Source organism: Muscardinus avellanarius, assembly GCF_963383645.1.
Source record: "Muscardinus avellanarius genome assembly, chromosome: 12".
Lineage (NCBI taxonomy): Eukaryota > Metazoa > Chordata > Mammalia > Rodentia > Gliridae > Muscardinus > Muscardinus avellanarius.
In genome coordinates, this window is record NC_137798.1 from 1,543,916 (window position 1) to 1,569,509 (window position 25,594).

Here is a 25,594-nt window from a genome sequence, read left to right on the forward strand (position 1 = left end):
ATCCTCCTGTCTCAGCCTCCCAAGTACTGAAATTACAAGTGTGTGCCACCACGCCCGGATATTTTTTTTTTTTGAAAGAGGTTCTTGGTAAATTGCGGAGGGTCTTACTAAGTTGTTGTGGCTGACCTTGAACCTGCCATCCTTCTGTCTTAAGCCTCCCAAGTACTGGGATTATGGCTATGCACCAATGTACCCAACTTAATTTCCATAAATTATTTAAATGAAGGCCACAGTTAGAATCTCTTCCCAGCTTAACATGTATGTGAATGACATAGTCATCACCATAAGGAAAACAATTTCTTTTAAAATCCTTATTATGGAGACCACAGCTTCTTGGCAAATGAAGGAAATGCCTATTTCCAAGTGCAATGATTACGAGTACACAGGGATGGTTCCTACAGTACCATATAATGACTGTTTTAGAAAAACTGAGAGATATTGTGAGAAAAACCGACACGTGTTTTTGTGGGATGGATGGGATGCATTTTTAAACAAAGGTAATAATCTTTTAATAAAAAAATAATGCTGGCAACGCCGCACGTCAAGCTTTGATAGAATATTATGAATAGTCTGAGCCAATGAATGGATACAATCAGTTTAGCCGTGGATGCTCCAGGAGTGAAAGCAAAGCAGGCACAGAGGAGGTGTGGGAAGAAGAAAACAAGTGTGTGCTAATGACTGGGTGCAGGCAAGCCAGGAGTAATTCCAGAGCTCGCAGTCAAACAAACTGCTGATGGCACTCATACTTGTGCCCAATTACCAATTCAGAAAGAAAATAAAAAGCAGTTTCAGGCGAGTCAGGGTGGGAAATCTCCAATTAGTACCAATTAGTGGAGGAGTTGCTTCCTAGAGCAGAATTTTGTGGACAAAATTTCTCCCAGAATGCCGGGTGGAATACTGATTTGCCAGGTGATGGGACTCTTGAAGTATATAACTGGGGAAGGATTTACGTCTGTGGGATGTGGCTATAGATACCAGAGAGAACTTGCCTGCTCGATTTGACTGGTCGATCATGGGCTGTACTATTCTCCTCCTGGCGTTAATAAACCTGAAACAAAACAGAGAAGTCCAGTCACCAACCTCAGCCTCTGTGCTCAGTAGACAGTTTTGCAGGAATGCTGTAGATAACACCATACAGTCGGACATCTACTGTAACTTAAAGTCGGTGTTCAAGGAGAGCTGACTGGATCCTCTCCAACGTCTATCCATAGCCAACTCTAAGCCAACTTAGAAAGTGCATGGCGGGGCAAAGTCCTCCTGGGAAAACTTCTGCTAATCTGCGCCTGTGCTTCTGCTTCTGGAACGAGTTGGAATCTGGTTAAAGTTCGCAGGCTAGGAGTTTTCCCTCTTTCTCTGGACTCCCCATCACAGGGAGACTCTCCCTTGTAGTGGGTCATAAATGGAGACCAGGCTCTGGCACTCCGCTTTCACAAGGTATTGTTAGGTCAGCAAAGCCATCAATTAGGCTGTCTGAAGTTTTATCACCAACACAGCAGTAATAAGTGCTGGCCAGAAAGACTTCTGCTCTTTGGTGACTCCTGCAGCTTAAGCCTGTAAAGTTAGGGGTCATTCCGAGGTCAGTGCCAGCTGGGGGCGGCCTTTGCAGCCTAAGCTAGAACACCCAGGGCAGCGGATAAGGTAACTGCCAACCATAAACCCAGCCACCTTTCAACCCACTGCAAAGAAAGTCTCAGGTACACATGGTTGATATTAGAGCCCAAGAAACGTTTTCCAGTCAGGTGGCGGCTGAATCACAGGAATGCAAAGGAGAAGCAGTTATTTTGTCTAAGAAGCCTGGATCTAATTTTGTTGAAAATCCAAAAATAAGTGCCTACTTCATGTTACTTTAATGTTTAATAATGCCCATCAAATATTCATGTACAAACAGAGTAAGACGATAAGAAATCTTCTTTATTTCTCCAAATTTAATAAAAACAAAACAATTTTCTACCATTTGCGAGTTACCCTTGTCCCTGGGCTTTTAATGATGTGTATTCCCCCACGCATTGGAACTTAGGCTCAGGATTCATTGGCCTTGTGTTTGGCTGGGGCAGGGACCGTGGCAGGGAGCAGACAGCGAGCTGTTCCTTAAAACTCTGTGTATTGATAACATTTTTTAGTATTTGTGGTTTCAAATCTTAAGTCCTGGGGACTTCATGATGAATGAGTCTGTTTGGGGCTATAGGCAGGACCTGGAAACTCATTCTCTGAAATTAGCCAGAAGAACTGTAGTGTATGTTGGCAGCTCTGTCTTCCCCCAGGGTCGAAGTCCCTTGGAGGAAGACAGCCCACACAGGCCTCCTGTGAGCATTCTGGTAGAAATACAATTAGGAGGAGACATAATGGCCACAAGAGAACCAAAGGAGTCTTTTGCATATGGTGGTTGTTTGCAAAACAATGAACTTCTTTATTACTTTAGAATGATGGCTCAGTTGTCAAAAGACATTACACCCCCTTGGCTTTGGAGAAGAAAGTGACCGGCTACTGTAAGCAGAGGTGAAAACAAAAGGAGGGTGGAAACTGCATATTTCTTCCCACCTGTCCTGGAAGTGTTGCTGAGGAATATCTGGACAGACTGCAAAGACTTTCAGAAGTAGCCCTCAACTCAGAAAAAGGACTTCCTTATCTACGCTTTGCCCACGCTTTGGCTGTGATGGGGAGGAAGGACCTGCTATTTCCACCCTAGGAAGCACTTCTTTGGGCTCAGGCTGAGTGAGACCAACAGAGATGTTATCTCCTCCTGAAAGTTTCTGGTGGAGAATGCAGCACATGGCAGGGGCTGGAGCTCTTGATGTGCTACTAATCCAGTCCTGTGGATTTCTCTTTCCCTCTTTTTTTTTTTTTCCCTACAGGCCATCTCTTTAGGTAAAATGAATTGCTATTTTCCCCCTTTTAAATTTCACCCCTTCACTCTTTTATTATTTACATCTGGAGGTTGTTCCTGTATTTATGTCTTTCTCTCCAATTCCCCCAAACACTCCCTCCCCCCAAGAGCTGCAAGGCATCATGGTTCTTAGTTCTCAGCAGGAGAACTCCACACTGTCTTCAAACAAATAATTACCGGGAAGGTTAGAGGTTCACTCAAAGGTCATTTCTTTGGATACTCGTCAGAATGTTTACATTAGTAAAAAACGGGGGTCCAATCAAAAGGTTCTTCAATGGGGGCTCTACAACAATGCAGAACATTTAAAAAAGCATTCTGTGTGCTTGCAGGTCTTTATAGAAGCCCTGAACTTGGAAATGCTACTCCAGGATTACATTTTCCACTAGTTACCATGGCGTGGACGGGATGTTCACTAGCAGTTGTGAGCACGGCCCTCCTTTGCCTACTTCTTCCAGAGGGGTATGAATACAGAAGGCGCTGAAGGTTTTCACTAGATCCTTTTACAAAGGGTCATAGGGATTTTTTTTTTTTTCACGTGGGTTTCATAGAGCTTCTCTGCATTCTTGTTCTTAAACAATGTTTTTGATCCATAGTGCGATTTCTTGCCAGATTCATAATTCGACCACATTCTTTTATATCACACAGAATTTTTAAAACATATGGCCCCCAATTTTTCGGAAATCTTTTCACATCCAATTCCTGCCAGTTGTCAACTCTCCTGATCTTGGTATACTTTATCAACACTACTGATGTTATTATTAAAATTAATAATGAGTTGACTACAAGAAAAGTTTGACACTAAAAAGTGAGGTTGCACCTCTCTTGTCCCCATACTGATGACCCGCTGGCCACTCTGAGGATAAACACCAAAGCACATGAAATGGAACCACTTAATTTATAGATGAAATCAAACTAGGAATAACTTTACATCTTTATTCTCGAGGCAAAATTTCCATATATGATCTTTCCTAAAAATTACTTGACATGCATTTTCCACTTCCTGTAATCCATATTTTTAAATGACCTTTTTCAGTACTCAAGTAGTAAACAGAATGTTGAGTTTTGATTCTACTTAAAATATGAAGAGTCGGAGTTGAAAATCAACTCATCCTTAATCTCTCAAAGGCCATGCTCTGTTCATATGGAAGAATGCAACTTGCTGGTTCAAAGACAAAAGACTTGCCTTTAAAAGGGACAAAAGTTTTCTTGGATATTAAATGGGTCTCGCAAAATAACATTTTGATGAGTTAAGTGTAAATGAATCAGACACATATGGATTAAGTTATCCTTGAATTTCACACGGGCTTAAAAAATAAGGGGAAAAGAGGGTCTTGGCAAAAAACATTTTGGACTTTGCCAAACCCAAAACATTTGAAAAATTGCTGAAGACATCCAACTAACCAAAATGCAGCAAGCTGCACCCAACTTTAACGAAAACCCCCACAAGTTATTTCCAATCCAAAGACTGTTAGGTTTTTCATCTGTATCTGATATTAAAAATTCTCTAAGTTTTAATGTCATCCCAAAGTGATTTTGAAGTTGCAGACATATAACGTACTTCTCTATTGGTATAAACAGTTTAACTCTAAGTTACAACGTCTTCTTGGATATTAAATAGTTCTTTTAAAACACTTGGGTTTTGTATGTAAAATGTGCTAATCAGCCTAGTGCTTTATCCAGAATTCACTTAGAAAAAAAAATACTCATTAGCCTCATTGTGACTTTTTAAGGGCTACAGACAATTCCATTAGTGAGTCCTGAGGGAATGTGAACCCTAAAGTGCACCAGGTCCATTGATTTGTATTGAACACAAAGTTAGTGACCACGCTCACATGAAAGCTCTGGAGGATGTCTACTAAGACTATCTAACTTCTCTCTTCATTTTATGTAAATAGAAAATGCATTAGTATGTGCGATCCTTAAAAATTATATACAAAGACTGTTAGCTTAAAAATAATTATAAAAATAAATACAATGACTTTCCAAGAATCATAAGTCAACTCGGAGATGAAAAAAAGCATACACTAGAAAGAATAAACTTCAGATAACAAATATAATCGAAATCTCACTTTACAGGTCTCGCTAGAGAGACGCCTCCTGGAGACCTCCCTGCCGCCAACCCCCAGGAAATCCAAACTCTTAGCTTTGCATACTTTTCTGCAATTGAAATCTGACCATCAGGAGTTTTCTTTTAAAGATGTCTCACGCCAAAGCAGAGTTCAGACTGACAGAAGCTGACTTGGGTGTCACTGCCGATTGTTGGCTGGTTCCGCCCTCCGCCCCGCACCTCTTTTAAATGGCTGATAAATCCCTTCTTTCTGGTTGGCTAACTTCATGCCACACCTGGTAACCAGCTCCTTTTTGCAGCATTCCTTTTGTTAGAAAGTGCAGGCCTCCGTGGAGTCACCTGGACAGCTGCCAGCCCTGAACACTGAGCATTCTTAAGGCGGAATGGAGAATGGTTGTTCTTGAAGCTTCTGCGTGGGATGGTGTGGTCAAGGAAGGGGGCTGAACTGTGGAGGGGGGATCAGATCAATCTGGAGCAAGTGTTGTTGGTAGCACAGTGATGGGGGACCTTTTAAGAAATGGAAAAGCTTCCCTTCTCCATTCGGTGCTTCCTTGCAAAGCTGGCTACTAGTTGGTGTTTCAAATAATAAAGCAGAGGCCCTGGGAAGTCAGTTATCAACTTTTCTCTATTTTTCTTGATGTACCAAAAATAGATAAATAAATAAATAAATAAATAAATAAATAAATAAATAAAGCAAGTATTTTTCTGTGCTGTGGTTAGGGCAACAAGTGAGGCTGGTTCAGAAAGATATGTTAAAGCCGGGCGTGGTGGCGCACGCTTGTAATCCCAGCGCTTGGGAGGCTGAGACAGGAGGATCGCACAGTTCGAAGCCAGCCTCAGATACTTCGTGAGGCTCTCAGCAACTTAGTGAGACCCTGTTTCCAAATAAAATATAAAATAAGTCTGGGAGTATAGCCCGGAGGTAGAAAGCCCCTGGGTTCCACCAAAAAATTAAAATTAAAAAATTAAAAAACTAAAAAAGAAAGATATGTTAAAATGTTAACCAGTGAATTAGGCAGGTTTGATGCCACTGAACATGTACTGGGCACATGAATGACCGAGTCAGGTTGCAGACCCACGTTTCTCTCTGGCGGCCAGACAATGGGTCTCTTTGCACAGACATCTGTGAGCAGAGTAAACAAATGCGATTCGTATGCTACTTAGGGAAGCATTCACAGCTCATAATTAATTTCCCTGAGCTACAGCTTAATTTATAATTTGATACAATATTAGATTTGCCCACGCCTCTAAAAACACATGAAATAAATGCTAGGAGATTTACAATATGAAAGCGCGACGTGAGCCTGGAATGATCAACACTTCGGAGCTTTGCGAATGGGCTCTGAGCAGTGGTGTGTTCACGCTGACATCAAAGTCCCTATCAAGATCATCAAGTGGCCATGCTTCTCTCTGATGGCCTCACACTGTATTCTTTTCATATTCTTTTACTGACCTAATTCTTCCCTAGAGTTACGAGGACTTACATAGGTTCTTCACTGAAATATACTGTCTTGAACCTGCCCTCCTTAATGACTGTTTTCTATTTCAAATTAGATATACAGCAACATAAAGAAGGACAGGGGCTTATGTTCTCTACCCGTCACTGACTCTGTGATTTGAAACAAGTCTACTTCACCTTCCAAGTCTCAGTTTGTTTCCCATCTACAAACTGGGGAAAGTGACCAGGCCTGAATTGTTTTGAGGACTGAGATATTGCCTGTAAGATCCTTGGAACAGTGCCTCCCACATAGTGAGGGCTCATTAAATATTAGCTCATCGTCAGAATGTACCCATCTGATACTCCCAGAGAGCTCTGTTCTCTCTCAGGTAGTAATTACAAATAGACGGGCAACTACTAAGCATATTCGTTCTGTGTTGATAACGGGGTAATAATGTGTCACAGTCCTACAAGCAGCATGTGTTCATATGGTAGGCTCTTCTTTAGAAGTCACAGCTTAAACAGCTTAACCCAAGTGTTGATGGCATGGTGGAGATTCTAGATGTGGGAGCACATCTGCTGGGGTGGGGTGGGTTGGTACCGGGGTGAGCTATTTTGAAACCACACTCCCTAAACAGTTCTCCAGATCTTTGAGACTCTATCAAACACCTCAAGCGCGTTAGAGATGCAAAAATAAGTAGAGCCCACTTCTGACCTAAGGAACCTAAGTCTTCATTTTAAAAGACCACAAGGTGATCTATGCACACTGAAGTTTGGGAAGGCTTGATCTGGATCAATTACCCAAATTTTAGCACTCTGCCCGAGTAGAAACTTGCCAAGATCGACTTTTAATTGGTATCTTAGCTGCAAAAGTGCATACACAATTCTCTGTAGGTATCTCAGATCTAAGCATGCTTTTAATCACTTGCCTTTGGTAACAAACAATTTATAATAATTCAATTCATTTTACTCCATCTGTGCCTCTTAAAGGAAAAGTTGGGACAATAAAATGTTTTTGTGGAAATTATTAACAGAGATTGTCAGAAATAAAGAGAAGGGTGGTGGTAAGCCTCGCCCTCTCTTTTGACCATATAATTCTGTACGGTTTCCATTTTTTAATAATAAGCATGATTGTTTTTAAAATTAAAAGAATTTTTAAAGATGACATAAAATTTGGCATCTTTTTAAACTAAGGTTTATATAGCTAATTGTATAGTTGTTTTTTTTTTTTTTGGTGGCACTGGGGTTCCTGGAAGCCCTTCTACTTCCAGGCTACAATCCCAGACCTATTTTTACATTTTTATTTGGAAACAGGGTCTCCCAAGCCAGCGCGCGCGGCTGGCTTCGAACCTGTGCGATCCTCCTGTCTCTGCCTCCCAAGCGCGGGGATTACAAGCGTGCGCCACCACGCCCGGCCTAGTTGTTTATTTTTTAATATAAGTATTTGAGAGGGCTGGGGATGTAGCTTAGTGGGACAGCGCTTGCCGAGCATGCACAAACCCTAACTTTGCTTCCCCGGCACCACATAAAACAAGACCTAACAAAACAAAACAACAAAAATAGTATTTAAGAAATTTCTCCTGAGATAGAAAATTATTATCTTTTATTTCCTCTATAATGCTGAGCAACAATAAACAGTATTCCATGAACATAATCCCGCTTGGTGGTGTGTAACAAAACATCCCAGCAGGTTATGATTTTGAAGTACTATTACTCTTACAGAACACTATGGGATTATTTATATGTGGCATTTATCATGTACCATAAAAGTGATTGTTCAAAGGCACTTGAAAGCAAGGGAGGAGAAAACACGCAAACTTCTTTAGATATTCATATCTAGACTCTATCCTCTTAAAGATGAAATACTAAGTCAATAGACATAAGCTGCAGTATTTTCCTCATCCTGTGTATGACTTATTGCAGATGGAAATCAACTAGAAATTGAATTACTTTGAAAGTTTTATTACTGACATTAAAATTCCAGATCTGGACCCCTATACACCTTATAGTGCTTCTGAAAACAAGTTTTGCAAACACAGGAGATAGATCCTTGACTTAGTGCACCTTTTACCAAAAAGCAGGAGTAATCCTTTTCAAAACGACCCATTTCCAGTTACCTGTTCATTTGTCTAAACACTCTAGCTGGACTGGGCTCTGAAAATCCACCCGTCACTTGATAATCAGTTACATACATTCTTAGTTGATTCTTCTTGTGTTCCTATCCACTCACTAATTCACTCTAAGAGGAGAAGATCCCAGCCGTCTAGAATCGTTTTAGCTTCATGATCACCTTTGATAGAAGTATTCATTCTCTTACTTCTCAGTGGAAAACACCTAGGCATTAACTTGCCAAAAATGTACCAAGCTGTTTAGCAATTACGTCTTAGATATTTTTGAAGAGATCAAGGTACACTCACATGCCCTGTGCTATGGATATGTCTCTGATTAGCTTGTCATCTGCTCAGAAGAAGATGTAGGCTGATTCTCCCATACACTCTAGCAGGCCAGCTGTTAGCTGCCTGTCAAGCCCTCAAGTGGACAAGTAGTCCAGGAGCAAAAATGTCACTCCTTTGATCTGGCAAGGAGCAGCTGCTGATTTATAGAGTAGGACTTTGTTCTTCCGTTCTATTTTACTTTCTTTCCTAAGGCAGAACCACAAAATCCAGGAGAAAAAAAAAAAAGTGCCGTTCCCAGCAACATCAACAAGCTCTGACAACTGCAACAGGGTTTTTCTTGGCCCTAACAAAGCTCTCAGGCGTCTCCTTTGACGCTCACCTTTCCCCCTCCCCTCCCCCAGCCCCACCATTTTTTGCAATGCGGTAGTTATTGTTTAATTCAGCTTCTGTAAATGGAATGGACTGTGGCCAGCAAGCCTGGGGCATAAACACACCTGTATGAAAGAAACCTTATTGTAGCAACCATCTACAAGCAAGCTCGCATGAACCACACGTTCCTGAGTTCAGAAAGAATGCTCCATTTTTCCTGACAGCAAATTTTACCCTAAGTGAGTTTCTATTTTTGGTGCCACCAACCTATGATGACCACATTTGAACTGTTTCCTCTCCAGTGGCATGACATTCTTTCAATCAAAGAGGAAAAAAGGATTCTTTTTTTTGTAAATCTGAGAGGAAACAGAGTTATCAAAAATGTTTATCCACTGTCTAAAATATCAATCATTGAAAGCTGAGTTAAACACCCAAAAGGTCTTAGCAAATGCATTATCAAAGATGCCATAATGTTGACTTCATTATCACTGATCTATACCGACATGAATTTCGCTAAGTAACATATAAGAAACAATAACAAAAACTACACAAGCCATGTACATTGTTTTCTTGCTAAAAATTAAACTGGTTTCAAATGTATACTACTGTTCCCACTGCATAAACTGTCAGGTAGGAGATACCCTTTCAACCAGGTGGGACATGCGAGAGCATAGCCCGAGAACCCATCCTGACTTTGTCATATGACTTGAAGAAGTCAAGAGCTATATTATGCATGTGCACACGTATGTGTGTGTGTGTGCATGCATGTGCACAGCAGGTAATACACTTTGCCAGAGATGAACTCACTAACACGTGCTAGGTTTTCTGTGCTGTGCCTGGCAGAGGGGTGACAAGTAAAAGAGAGAGAGAGTGTGTGTGTATGTCTATGTGTGTGTATAGGAGAGGGAGGGAGGGAGGGAGAGATAGAGATAGAGAGAGGAAGGAAGGGAGGGAGGGAGGGAGGGAGAGAGAGAGAGAGAGAGAGAGAGAGAGAGAGAGAGAGAGAGAGAGAGAGAGAACTGTATCCTACTCAACCCTAGGTATATATTTATACATATTACTGCATAGGTCAAAGATGGGAATTTTATAGCGGGGTAGAAATGCTAGAAATGAAGGGTGAAAGGATTGCTAAAAATTTTGGTTTCTATTCAGTCATGCCATGGTCTAGTATTCACCTTTTTCCATCCTCTCCTGATTTCCAGAAGACACAGAGATTTGTTTCATGCTCATTTCTTACTTATCATACATTTCTCTTTAGCCAGTCAAAAATTACTAAGCGCCTGCCTCCCTGATGTTCAGACAGTTGTACTAGTAAAGGCCTCTCTATGGGTATGTGCAGTTTTCAATGAGAAGTTGGATTTGGGGTGAGGATTAGGACATAGAAAAAGAAAGCAAGATATAGAGGAGCAAGTATAATGTAGGGTCTCTTTTTTATCCCTTTTCAACTAAAAAATAACTAGAATAAATGATCTTTTTATTTATTTGTATTTATTCATTATTTTTGTGGTACTGGGGCTGGAACCCAGGGACATTCTACCTTCAAGCTATACCCCCAGCCCTATTTTGAAACAGGGTCATTATTATTTTTTTGGGGGGGTAGTACTGGGGTTTGAACCTAGGGGCATTCTACCTCTGATATATGCCCCCACCCTAGTTTTTATTCTTTACTTTAAAACAGGGTCTCACTGAGTTGCAAAGGGCCTCAGCTGAGGCTGTCCATGAACCCTGATTTTCCTGTCTCAGCCTCCCAAGTGCTGGGATTATAATCTTGTGCCACTATGCCCGGCGAAACAGGGTCTTTACTTTGAAACAGGGTCTCACAAAGTTGCAGAGGGCCTAAGTAGCTGAGGCTATCCGTGAGCTGGGATCCTCTGTCTCAGCCTAGAATGAATAATCTTAAGGCTCATAATAATCTGCAAATGTGTCAGGTTGAGAAATCATCTACATTTCATGCTTAAGAAAAAAAAAACCAAGTTTAATGCCAGAATAAAATAATACAAAGTCTTACAGAATATTAAATTATATGAACTCTATATTCCGTATAAATATACTTAAACATTTGCAAATGCAGGTCATGACTAGAGATTTTTATTGTTTTATTTTTATTTTATTTTTTGTAGTACTGAGTTTCCTGGAAACCCTTCTACCTCCGGGCTACACTCCCAGACCTATTTTATACTTTTTAAAAAATTTTGGTTTTTTTGTTTTGTTTTGTTTTTGTTTTTGCGGGTCTGCGGATGGAACCTAGGGGCATTCTACCTTGGAGCTACACCTCCTGCCCTATTGTTTTTATTCTTTATTTTGAAACCGGGTCTGACCTTACTAAATAGCCGAGGCTGTCCGCTAAGCGCGATCCTCCAGGTCTCAGCCTCCCGAATGTTGAGATTACAAGCGTGCACCAGCATGCCCGGCTTTTTTTTTTTTTTTTTAATTTGGAAACAGTCTCTTGAGCCAGCGCGGCTGGCTTCGAACCTGAGCGATCCTCCTGTCTCCGCCTCCCAAGAGCGGAGATTACAAGCGTGCGCCATCATGCCCGGCCAGATTTTTATTCTTCACATTCTCAGAAACAAACCAAACAATCACAAATTGGGAACGTGTCAATAACTACAAAATCAAGCTCGTCAACACTCAGTAAATTAATGTGATGGGGTCAATTAATAAAACTCAAAAGAGGTTAATCATTAAATTCATGGATGATAAAAAGAGCACCGAAAATTGGGAGGGAAGACAGCAAGAAAATGGCAGCTGGAAAGCATAACTCAGACGAGGGCTGACTCTGCACAAGACAGTGAAGGAACGGGCCAAGGCAGCTCCCAGGTTTGGTCTGGAAAACCTAGTGACTATCAGTGGGCAAGCTGTGTGTGTGTGTGGGGGGGTTCTCAAGTGATACATCCAATTTCTGAAGTTCTCAAATGGTAAAATGATAAAATACGGTATTTGAGGAAGAGCTTTCTCAGGAGCCATGTATAGGGTTGAACCGACTGATGGGAATCTGCATGTTGAGAGTTGAAAGCTGTTGTCTGACCCAGGCAAAGGGGGAAATGAAGCAAATTCCATGTAAGGTCGTAGAAATGAAAATATGGAACATATGGTTTGGAGAACTTGTTTTGAATTATTCACTGATCGTGAAGGAGAGATACAAATATAAAAGATATTAAGCCGTGCATGGTGGCGCACGCTTGTAATCCCAGCATTCGGGAGGCTGAGACTGGAGGATCATGGTTCACGGACAGCCTCAGCTACTTAGTAAGGCCCTCTGCAAATTAGTGAGACCCTGTTTTAAAATAAAGAATAAAAAATAGGGCAGGGGGTGTAGCTTGGAAGTCAAATGCCTCTGGGTTCCATCCCCAGGACCCCAACAACAACAAAAAGAGAATAAACCTGAGATTCTAGCCAAGTGCGGCAGTATACACCTGAAATACCGGTACTTGGGAAGCTGGGACAAGAGGATTGCAGATTCGCAGCCAGCCTCTTTAATCTAGTGAGATCCTGTTTCAAATTTTAAAAATAAGCAGGGCGTGGTGGTGCACGCTTGTAATCCCAGTGCTTGGGAGGCCGAGACAGGAGGATTGCAGAGGTTCGAAGCCAGCCTCAGCTGCTTAGTGAGGCTCTCAGTAACTTTGTGAGACCCTGTTTTCACATAAAGTATAAAATTAGGTCTGGGAGGATAACCCGGAGGTTGGAAAGCCCCTGGGTTCCGCCCCTAGTACCAGAAAAAATAAAAATAAAAATTAAAAAATACATAAATAAAATAAGACTGTGGAGTGGCTCAGAAGTATAATGCCCCTTCATTCAATCCCCAGCACCACAAACAAAACCAAAAACACCTGTGAGTCTATGTTGGGTATGTTATGGTACATCATTGATGAAGGATGAAAATTAATTTTATTTTATTTATTTTTTATTTTTTATTTATTTTTTTTTGGGGGGTGGTCCTGGGGTTCCTGGAAGCCCTTCTACCTCCGGGCTACACTCCCAGACCTATTTTTACATTTTTATTTGGAAACAGGGTCTCCTAAGCCAGCGCATGCGGCTGGCTTCGAACCTGCGCGATCCTCCTGTCTCTGCCTCCTGAGCGCGGGGATTACAAGCGTGCGCCACCACGCCCGGCTGAAAATTAATTTTAAAAATTCCTATTTGTTGTGGTGGGATGAGGCAAACCCAGTTTTCAAAAGTTACCTACTAGCAGTGGGACTTAGGTCACTTAAGACAAAGGACAAAAGAAGAATGAAAGGTTAGAAAGAAAGGCAAACCCTCTTATTTCTTCATGTTTCTAAAACTACATGAATATTCCAGAGACATGGCACAAATATAAGGAACCCCTGGCTGCCTTCAAAAAGTGACGTCCTCTTCATATACCCTCTAGGTTTCACTACGTCCTTCATCCTGTTATGGTCGATCAGGTCAACTGCTAGCAAAATCCTCTGGGCGATGGCTTGCTTTCTAATAGGTCTGGTTTGCTTGTTCTTTTAATTCTGAGATAGTTTGTATGGTTTTAGAAGCTGATAATAACTGTACACATCCACACATATCACACTGTATGTTGGGACACCACCTGCATTCTGCTTCACACTTAGGATTAATTTGAGTAATTCATCAGAGAGTTTTAAAAATGGGACACACACACACACACACACACACACACACACACACACACAGCTGTGTGTTTTTAAGCAACAGCTTAAGACCATCAAGGGCAGGTTTTCTCTAGATAGTGAAAACTAATTTAGAAGAGAATTGATAGGACAAAGTGTTACATTTAAAAAGGACTCCATTAAGTGTGATGGCTTCCAAATTGTGTCCTTCTTTCAAACCATATTTTTCTTTTTAAATGGGCTTTTAAGGTGAAAAATATAGCACTTCACCCAAAATGGTGTGGAAACAAATGGTTCACAAGCCTCTATTCTTCAACTGGAACCAACCACCCCTGCACCAGTAATCTAAAGCCACTTGGAGGGAGGGCGCTATGCATGTGAATGTCCCCGTGGCCCTTTCATTTGTAGGAGGGGCTCCTTTTTCTGAAGCAGCAGGGGTACGCTGCAGAAGACCAGATTGGCAGGCCAAAAGTATTTGGATGGACCAGGCTCAGATCCTTCTTTCATTTCTCCTGCTGGTTTAAAAGAAAGGATGTTGCAGAGGACACATTTGGAAGGTAGCAGCACTCCTAGGGCACTTCATCAATACCACTGCTTCCTTTATACTGTAGCTTGGTCTCTTGTTTGAGAGGCTGAGATTTTAGCACTTTTAAAGGGAACCATAAGTGAGAAATCTCCTAGGTGTTAAGCTTTAGAGTGGCTTCAACCCAAAATATGAAAAAATGAGACTAAAACCTAGAAAGTCAAGTAATATTAAGAAAAAGATCCAACAAATAAATATCATAAATAGCATAGATGTTACAATCTTTGTATTTAAACCAAATGCTATTTAACCAGTTTATACTGGCACGTATAAAGGTGTCAATGAGGGGGGAATCAAAGATTTCAAATTTTTGAAGTCACTTTAAATAAACTATAGTCATGACAGCTATACATCTAACAATAGTCTTAAAGTTATTATAAAACACATTCTATCATGAGGAAAAATTCTATTCAGAAACATATAGATTAATATTCTTACATTTATGGTGTTCAGTCATCAAAGATCAAATTCGAAGTAAAACTCCCTGACTTTTCTTAGTAACAAATTAAACATCTTTTACTTGGATTTGACAGCCAGGTAGTATTCTGTATCTTTTCCAGTGATGTTACATGCAGTCTTTCCAATGTGACGGTATTATTACCCACAAAATTTTTAGCATCATCCCGTAATCATAAAAGACATAAAATATATCTTTATAAACCACGAGAGACCTAGAAAGCCAGCAGTTATGCCACATCTGCTTTAGTCCTTAAATATTTTAGCGTTAGAGGGTTAGTTAGTGGATCCCTCTCTCAATTTGCAGAGAAATAAAGACATCAACCTTTGATTCCGACATTCCATATGAAGCTATAATCCTCAGCAAGGATGCACTTTGTGCTACCATCTGAAAGGATTTTTTAAGCATATTCAAATTTCACATCTCCTATCAGAATTTCCTAAAGTGGCTTAACTTTTATAATCATAAATGATGATATAAGAATTAGCTCCATTTTGATAGTATAGATAAGTAATGCCATCATCTATCAAAAAGAATTTAATTTAGTGCTGTGATTGGCTTAACTGTCACAGATAGAGTCAGGTAATGCATATATATGCATATATTATATATCTATGCATTTGGTGTATATATATTATGCGCTGATTTTATATATACATATATATACCAAAAGGCAATTTGTAAGTTTAAGGTTAATATGCTAACTAGGACCATCCTGTTCCTTTGCCTGGGATGGCCTTTTTCCCATGGCCATCGGGTACATATCCTTTAATTTTTTATTTTATTTATTTATTTTTTTTGCAGTACTAGGGATGGAACCTAGGGTCATTGTAACTCCGAGCTACATCCCTAGCTCTAGTTTTCAGTCTTTTATTTCTGAAACAGGATCTCAGTGAGTGCGAAGTACCTCGCTAAGTAGCTGAGGCTGTTCACAAACTGGGATCCTCCAGTCTCCGCCCTGGCTCCTTTAAAATTTTCCTCAGAGACCCTCTCTTTGAGTTAACTTCCTTGGTTCCACAGTGTGATTCCGAAGAACTTCCTCAGTCTGTAGCACCTAGCTAAGATGTCCATCACAGTATTTATTCAATACTACAATCACAACTTACTTGCCTGGTTTTTCCACTAGTTAATTTTAGAGAACACATTTTAATTCTTTGTTATGACACTGTTTCAAGCATATAGAATATCTTTAATAAAATGTTGGGTGAATGAATAACTGAATGAGTGAATGAAAACAGGGCTCCTTGGTCTTGGAGATAATTAGAATTGAGGGGAGATGAGCCTTTAGGAGTCTCTGGCCCTCATTTTGTAACTGGCATCACAGAATCCGGGATGGAATGGTTTGCCTGGGTGTGGGCAGAGCCAAGTTGGGAAATAATTCTGGTTTCCTGGATCTGGCCTATTTATCTTTGCAATAACTCTCTTCTCTTCTCTTCTCTTCTCTTCTCTTCTCTTCTCTTCTCTTCTCTTCTCTTCTCTTCTTTTCTTTTCTCTCTCTCTCTCTCTCTCTCTCTCTCTCTCTCTCTCTCTCTCTCTCTCTCTCAACTAGAGCCATTGTTAAAGGCTAGAGTCTTGAGTCCCTCTGGGTAGGAAAGAGGCTAGGAATATCTCAGGCGCAGGTGAAGAGGAGGAGAAATATCTGACCTGGCAGAAACTGTGTCTCTGGCTTTTCGAGGCTGGTGGCGATATGCACACGAGACACATCAGGATGGGGTGGATGAGTCCTGTTGACTGGCATGCAGAGGACAGACTAAGAGCAAGCATGCTGAGGTCCTCGAGGTCCTACGGGAGCAGGGGTGTGTGGTGTGGGGAGAAGGATACACACCAGGAAGTGAAGGAGAAAGATTAGAGAGATGGAGAAAGGAAAGAAGAACAGGGAGCTTTCTTAACGTATTTTTTTCTCATCTCATTCCTTTCTAAGGATTTCCCCCCAAAACATGCTCTGAGGGACACTATTGTGTTTTTCCAAAATAGCAACGCTAGGTCAGATAGGAACGGGGCAGTAAACATTAAGGTCACAAAGAGAAGTTACTTCGTTTGCTGCAAGTCAAGTCATAGCCCTTAACACTCTGATAAATATTACAGATCTGTAAGAGGGCATGATGGTACAAATTGATTTCTACCAAGTGTCAATGTATTTTTCAGGGGCACTAGAGGTTGAAACCAGAGGCATTCTACCTCCAAGCTCCAACCCTAACCCCAGCCCTATTTTTAAATTTTATTTTAAAACAGAGCTTCACAAAGTTGCTGATAGATCTTTCTAAATTGCTGAGTCTGGCCTCAAACCTTCTAATTCTTCTGTCTCAGCCTCCCAGCTACTAGGATTAGAGGTGTGCTCTGCCATGCCTGACGAGAAGTTTTTAAATAAGGGTGCTACCATTCTAAGGACTTGAAAAAAATAAAGTGGCATTCTAATTTGTAACAGAAATTGTATTTTAAGCCATTTATCAGCGTGAAAATTGAATTTCCATCTTCTTATTACCCTAAGTCAGACTCAGACACATAGTGACACTTGGTTTTGGTATTTTTCTAACCTGTTCATAATTCCAGCTCCCGAGATCATTATAAAGCATGACTATTCCATAGACCCTTGGTCCCCAAAACATGCTGGCTAAAAGGGTCTTTAGAATTTGTCGATTTCAAAGGTCCTTTGTGCTATTGGAGATGATTTTAGCCTAGGATGTTTTTCCTAACCATTTCCCTTTCCTATTTTCTTATATTTTCATAGTAATCAAAACATTTCTAAAAACTCTAACTAGAGCTGGGAATGGTGGTACACACCTGTAACCTTAGCACCTGAGAGGCTGAGCCAGGAGGATCACAGGTTCAAGGACAGCCTCGGCAACTAGTGAGAGTTGCATCAACCCAGTGAGACCTGTTTCAAAATAAGAAAAAAAAAATAGGACTGGGAGTATAACTTGGAGGTAGAATTTTCCTGGGTTTAATGCCCAGTACCACAAAATTGAAAACTATAATTAGGGTTTTTTTTTTTTTTTTGCTATGCCTATTTTTTTGAACTATTAGAAACTATGGAATAATCTTAAGGAGAAGATACATATGAGCTGAGTGTGGTGGCGCACGCTTGTAATCCCAGCATTTGGGAGGCCGAGACAGGAGGATCTCAGTTCAAGGACAGCCTCAACTTCTAGTGAGGCCCTTTGCAACTCAGTGAGACCATGTTTCTGAATAAAGAATAAAAAAACTAGGACTGGGGGTGTAGCTTGGAGGTAGAATGTCCCTGGGTTCTATCCCCAGTACCTCAAAAAAAAGAGATACGTGTGGTATATATATATATATATATATATATATATATATATATATATATATTGCAACATGCTCTTTAATTGATCATATCCATGATGGGGCTGTGGCCATCCGACTTTGACATGTAAACTCACAGGTGTGGAAGGTGGGAGGAGGTGGGGTGCAGTGTAGAGGAATTTAAAGGGAAAGAGAAATGAGAAGGAGAGAAAAACAAGAAACGAGGAAGCGGCGCTGTGGATAATGTACACTGATGTACATCAAATGCTCCTCAGCTCCGCCGTCAATTCGACTTTCCTGTTTACAGAGCCTCCAAGTACAACAGCAGCTTTTACTTCTGACCGTGCCCGCCACCACCTGCTGCCCTCTGCACCTCGATGTCCCGTGATGAGGTCAGCCGGTGCAGGGCTCCGTTCTATAAGCAATCCTGCCATTCAGGCTCACAGCAGTGATGCACTCACGGGAGGCCAAAATGACTCAATTGTTGGGCTTATTGACTCCAGGGAGCACGGCTACTCTATCATTACCATGGAGTGCAAACACCCTGAGCTCTGTTTTGGTCCACTTAAAATTACTATTTGCTGTGAAGGATTGGCAAAGCAATTCTTAAAATGATGGGGGTGAAAGTCAGGCAAGCGCCATTAGGGGCTTTTCCTTCCGTTTAAGCAGGAGTAAGCAGTGCAGGACTCGTTCTGAGCCTGACCCACTTATTTAACCTTTTATTCACTTTGCTGTATTAACATATTAACTGGCTATATAAGCCCCAGGGGGGATAAAAACCTTATGATCAAATTATGGTTCCATTTTCATGGGTGACCTCTCCTTGGGTGGAAATTAAACCCCAATATAAATACATTTTAGGTCCATACAAAATTGAGGAGGGATGCCAAAAAACAAACGCTGAGCCACCGTCCTGCAAAGACCACAGCAACCATGGAGTGGTTTGGGGAAATTACACACCAGAGGAACTATTTGAAAAACCAAATAAATTTAATTAAATAAGTTACAAAATTATTTTTCTCTGTCTCTTATCTACTCCCCTTGGTTAATATCCATGACACACTGATGTTATATAATTGCTCTTATGGAATGCCGCAGCTCAGAGCCGTAATGAGCTGCCTCTGCACAAAGGCAGCAAAAGTGGTTTCCCCACAGAGTTATCTTCTCAATTATTTATACTTGCAACACTTTCACATAATGGCAGTTTTAAAATCAAACAAACAAAGCAAACCGTACAATAAAGGAAGGAGGCAAGCAGGAGCAGGAGCAGGGACCTTTTCCTTTCTCTTTTTGAACACCAGAAGGGACGGGCCAGCCACGTGAAGTCAACTGGACTTGGCTCCTGGGAAAAGTCTCAGGGGCCTTGCAGCCAGAAGACATCAAAGCATCTGGAGGTGGCCACGTCCCTTGGACGCCTCTGTGTGCCTGCTTTGTTTTGAATCCATCATATCTAAATATAAAGGAATGCGACTTTATCGCTTCCTTTTTTGTCTTTAAAAATTTCTAATCGGAAGATTAGCTTCTCACCCCCACTCCCAAAAGGAAAAAAAAAAAAAAAGGTGGTGCTAAACTGTCAAAATGATGTCAACGTAAACAGAGCAGGGTGGAGGCCTCCTGGTCCTCCCTCGGCTGCACAGGGGCTTGCCCAGGCTTTTTTAGGAGGTTGTTTCCACTGTCCACACCTGCCTTTGGCTCATCACTCAAAACCTATGTGTGGAGAAGGAAAAGCCAAGAGGTAATTATACCATGCATGGATATGCAAAGTGACACAAAGTGTATATTTAAAACTCAGGCAAAATTATAATTCAATTGCTAATATTTAAATTTGGAATCTATCTGAAATAAACTGCTGCCTGCTGCCATGAAGCTCTGACTTACTTAGTTCTGAGCACCTGGTCAATAACCTGTTTAAAGTAGATGTTCAATAAATGGTTGACAGGTGACTTTCCCAGGTTAATCCGTGAGTACAGTTGGGAGCTTACATTTCATTTCATATTTATTTCTTTATTTATGGCGCTGGAGGCTGAGCCTGAGCACTGTACCTCTGTACTCCATCCCCGGCTCTATTTTATTTTTTATTCTGAAACGAGACTCCTGAAGTAGCTGAGGCTGGCCTTGAACCTGTGATCCTCGTGCCTCAGTCTCCCCACACACTGGGATCACAGGCATGTGCCACCACATGGCTTGGCACTTTTATTTTTAAAATTAAAAACAAGCCTTTGATAGGATACATACTGAGACCTGAGTAAAACCCATACCTAATTTAACATCCTGCATTAAATAAGCATAATTTCCAGCCTTTAGCAAATAGCTAACTTCTACTTAAATGGCTATTCCATCAACTAATAGCCACTAAAATATTTGTGACTAGAGATATTCATTAGAAATGCCTAAAATAGCCGGGCATGGTGGCAAACACTTGTAATCCCAGCATTCGGGAGGCTGAGACCTGGAGGATCGCGGTTCGCGGACAGCCTCAGCTACTTAGTGAGGCCCTGTGCAACTCAGTGAGACCCGGTTTCAAAATAAAGAATAAAAATTAGGGCAGGGGGTGTAGCTCGGAGTTCAATGCCCCTGGGTTCCATCCCCAGACCCGCAAAAAAAAAAAAAAAAAAAGCCCAAAATATACCTTTTATGTCATCTACTTACTCATCATTTCAAAATTCCAAGATAACAAAATATTTCCTTAAGAAAAGTAACTTTCCTATAAGAAAAGATTATAAAAGACAGCAAAACATAATTTTAGAAACCTCAGAATTGGTTTCTTTTAATATGCTTGCGTGCACATACATTGAACTTACACACACACACAGACTAATTTTTCATAAAGATACCACACAACTTTAACGCTCTCTTAACTTGGCACACTCAGAAAATAAAAAAGAAAGAAAGAAAGAAAAAAGAAAAAGAAAGAGCCGAGCATAGTGGCATAGGCTTGTAATCCCAGTACCTGAAAGGCTGAGACAGGAGGATCACAGATTCAATGCCAGCCTCAGCTACTTAGTGAGTCCCTCTGCAACTTAGTGAGAAACTGTTTCAAAATAAAGAGTAAAATCTAGGGCTGGGGTGTAGCTCAGGTTCAATCCCTAGTCCTGGGAGAGAGAGAGAGAGAGAGAGAGAGAGAGAGAGAGAGAGAGAGAGAGAGAGAGAGAGAGAGAGAGAAAAAAAAAAAAAAAGAAAGAAAGTTCATAATTTTTTCCCAAGCATGCAGATACTCCTGTGCAAGGTTATGAGGCAGGTATGCACAGTGGGAAAGGTGATTAGATTGACCTATCGCCCAGCTGAGATCATCAAGGGCAGCAGTCTGGACTGAGCTGGGTTTGCCAACTTGTTATACTTTGCCCCAAGCATAGAATGAACCAGATACCGTAGAGCAGCCACTTAAAGCTTTGTTTAGCCACAGAGAACTTGGAATAAGCCGTATTTTGTTGGCCACTCCCTTTCTGCCTGCCGAAATGATTGGTGACGTGGTGGGATCTGATGGGTGGCCACCTTGGAGCCATGAACTCGGTTCTGGTTCTCACTGTAAAGCTACCCTCTACAACTGATCTTGGCAGCACTACCCACCTTCAGTACTGAAAGTGATCTTGCCGAGGTGTGTACAGGCATGTGAGGGGTAATCAAAGAGAATGCAGATGACGGGAAGGAAAGCTTCCTGCCAGAAGTCTTCAAAACACATCCTTGCTGTAGGCAAAGAGAAGCCCAAATGAACTTTGACATACTGCAAATATGTCCCGTGACAGGCATAACATAGTTTTCAAAGACGTGCACGCATTAACTAGCATGCCATTCGTCACTATGTAAAAGAAGGGTTCCATGTGGAGATCTACGAGACAGTGGGTTGTTTCTGTCTTCAAATATGGACGAGCTCAGAAGAGAGGGCTAGGATTCTGTGAATGTGCTCCAGTGCAATTTGAAAAGCTTTCCCCCTGGCGATAAAAACCGATTTAAAGGTTAGTAGATTATGGGTTGGAGTGACTTGGTGTGAGAAGCTCGGAGAATAAAACCAAAAGCTGAAGTGTGGCTGAGAGTATGGCTTTCCTTCCCAGGAGGGCTCCTGCTGGCGGGAATAGAAGTTGCTATCCGTGGCTTGAGGGTAGTAATATTATACGGCCCTCAATTCCCAAATGAATGTGACAGATTCGGAAGAAACCTTAGCCTCGATTTTTCCCAGCTTTCCTCGAGTGCAGCAACACACTCTTTCTTAGTAGGCCAGCCAATTAACCAAGCATCAAAGAAAATCCCACAAATCTAGATCAGTGACTTTGCAGGACAAAAAGAAAGACGTGTGAAGTAAAACAATTATTGTTAGAAACTGTCTGAGCGGGAGGTTCCAGAGGTAGATAAATTCAAACAAGGCAAGGCTAAAAGAAACAAACTATTGGTAAACAACCAATCAGAAGAAATGACGTGCCCCTCTCTCTCTCTCTCTCTCTCTCTCTCTCTCTCTCTCTCTCCTCTTTTAAGCATCCTGTGCAATGCATTTGCTTTTGTGTTTCAGTTCACAGCGATGGGCCTTCCGCTTCCCTGGGACTGGCGCAATTCTGATAAGGGATTGGCATAAATATGCTGAGCCTGGTTTACAATTTGTTTTGCAGCTTCCCTTCCCAGATAAACATAGTCCAAGTACAACTTCTAGGAAAAAAAAAAAAGTTGTGTTTACTTGTCCTATTTCTAAGATTTTTTTTTTCCTTCTAAATGTTCTCTTAGGATACTGGCTTGCAACCTAGAAAGAGCTTGGATTTCAGCTTAGGTCTCCAAGGTATTCTACTGTTCAGCTGGGCCCTGTGCTTGGAGGGAAGCGCTCTACCTTGCTGATTTAATTAACAGGATTCTTTTCATTATTATGGGGATTAAGTTTCTTCTTGCCTTTCAATGTTTGGGAAACACTGATTTATGTTTTATATTTTGAAGAAAAGTTTATTGTGTTCTGATGGCTGAGGCTCTGCAAGTCCCCGGCACCCAAGGGACCCCGGGAGGTGATGCAGTTGCCTTGCTTGACTCAGTGTCATCTCAAGGCCCCCTCCAGAAGTGGGGGGCCATCATGTTCAGTGCCCAACGCAGTCCTCCTGCTGACTGCCACCCCAGCAGGGGCTGGCCCACTCGCCTTTAGGAGTTTGATCAGTAACTGTGAACCATCAATTTACGTAGATGAGGCAAACAGTCCATGCAGCTTCGGACTAGATTTAATCTCTTGACTAGTGGGAGCTCAGTGGGTTAAGTGTTAAGGTGTGTGTGCTTGCTATGATGACCAGGACTGGACTGGCGATCCCAGCAAGCTTTCTACATATACTGATGTTAATGGAGGCAATGAAACAAAGCGTTTGGTCTGAAGACAGCATATAGAACACTGGGTATGACGAACCTCACTCCTTGGAACAGTCTGTCATACTCTGATTTGAAAAAAAAGTGATATTTAGTGAAAACTTTGGGAGACTTGTTTATATTTTAGGTGAGAACTTTGAAGAGTCAATTACTGCCTATAATTTGACTATAATCCATATATCCTTTTTCTAAAAGGGTTTCATAATTCATTAGTTTACCTTCATTGATATTGTCATTGACTTTTACTGATCTAGGCACTAAACCAAGTGTATACATGGATTCTTATTTAGTTCTCATAAAACCTTTACAGAGTAGACAATATTAGCATTCCAATTTTTCTGGATGGGGAAGCAGAAAAATCTAAGAATATTTACAGATTCACAGAGTTAAAGTAGCAAACATGGGTGTCTCTCTCTCTCTCTCTCTCTCTCTCTCTCTCTCTCTCTCTCTCTCTCTCTCTCACACACACACACACACACACTTGAGAGGTAGAACATTAGGAACAGTTAGGGTTGTTCTTTCTATCTTCTCATGAGGGATCTGCAGCGGAAAGACTTTCTGCAAACCAAGCAGCAACCAATCACAAACTAGCCTGACTGTCTTTATCTGATGCTTCCCAGACAAGCAGGAAAATGCAGCCCCCTTTTAGAGCAAAGACATAAAATAGACCTTAGCAATAACTGCATTTCTAGCACAGTTCTAGATCGGGAATTTTTACACATCTAGATTCACAAGCCAATAACTCCTGAGAAAGAATATAGAAAAATATAGAAAGTGTACAGAATTCTATAGTTGTTAACATTTTAAGAATCTTTAAAATCAAGACAAATGAGCTGGGCGTGGTGGCGCACGTTTGTAATCCCAGCATTTGGGAGGCTGAGACAGGAGGACTGGGGTTTGCAGCCAGCCTCAGCTACTTAGGCCCTTTGCAACAAAGTGAGACGTGGTGGCCACGCTTGTAATCCCCGCGCTTGGGAGACGGAGACAGGAGGATCGTGTAGGTTCAAAGCCAGCCGTGCTGGTTTAAGAGACCCTGTTTCCAAATTAAAAAGTATAAAATAGGTCTGGGAGTGTAGCCCAGCCCAGAGGTAGAAGGGCTTCCAGGAACCCCAGTACCAAAAAAAAAAAAAAAAAAAAAAAATCAAGAAAAATGAAAATAAGAATGCAGTTCTGGTGGTGGAGGAAAAACAAAACAAACAACTCAACTAAGCCTTCACTCTGAACTTGATTCAACAGTTCCTAGCTACTTTTCTTATCCATCAGTTTTGTAGGGTTCTATGAAAATTGTGCTTTTAAATGATCTTAGCCTGTTCATCAGAATTCTTAATTTGAGACCATAACTCTGTCCTAAAAATTGCAGGGTTTTTTAATTTTTTTTTTTCGGTACTGGAGATTAAATCCAGGGGCATTCTACCTCAGAGCTACACCCTCAGCTTTATTTTTTAACTCTTCTTTTGAAACAGGGTCTCACTAAGTTGCAGAGGGCCTTACTAAGTAGTTGAGGCTGGCCAAGAACCCATAATCCTCCTGTCTCAGCCTCCCAAATACTGGGATTGCACACATGTGCCACCATGCCCGTGGCAAGATTTTTTAATTTTCACACGGAGAAAATGCTAAACAGATTTTTATCTCCAATCATAAGAAACACCTGGGTAAATGTCACTTACGGCACCAATTCATCATTGTACTGAACATAACCTGAAAGAGTTTTAGATGAATGCAAGAAGAAAGCAGAGAACACTTGAAGTAGGTAACACAAGTCCACACTACAGATATGACTAGGATTTCTTCAGACAGAGGAAGAATTTCAGAATGGTGGACCTTCCGTACCTACACTGTCAGTACACCACTGTAATAAGTCCCATCCCATTGTCTACCTGGTATTCTCTCCCTCCAAATGATCTCCTCATTCTCTTGATTCATTTCCTCTACCTGAATAAGAGTCTTTGCTTGCATATAGAGATTTTAGAAGGCACAATCCTTACTCCCTTTGAATAGATATGTACTCGTGGTCTGCTGCCATCTTGGCACGGCACTGAGGTCCTCGTAGGAAAGTGCACAGAAGGAGAAGTCCTAGGAGGGGCTGTGCGCGCGAAGTACACGGACCACCTCTTGGGGTTGATTTCATGTCCCAAGGATCTCTAACGTCAGAGGGAAACAAGACGTACACCCACCCTCCAACAGGGCGAGCTGTGTGCAGCGAGGGAGCTCAGTAGCA

General features: G+C 41.3%; 1 protein-coding gene across 6 annotated transcripts in view; it reads right to left on the bottom strand.

Moving 5' to 3' along the window:
• Positions 1-25,594, bottom strand: part of MEIS2 (Meis homeobox 2) — a gene marked incomplete at both ends in the record, with an annotated part of 226,623 nt that overhangs the window by 4,178 nt on the left and 196,851 nt on the right. For all 6 annotated transcript variants that reach the window (XM_080706915.1, XM_080706914.1, XM_080706913.1 and 3 more), the window contains one exon: positions 990-1,048. In XM_080706915.1, coding sequence (XP_080563041.1) covers positions 990-1,048 — 59 coding nt within the window. The remainder of the gene's footprint in view (positions 1-989; positions 1,049-25,594) is intronic.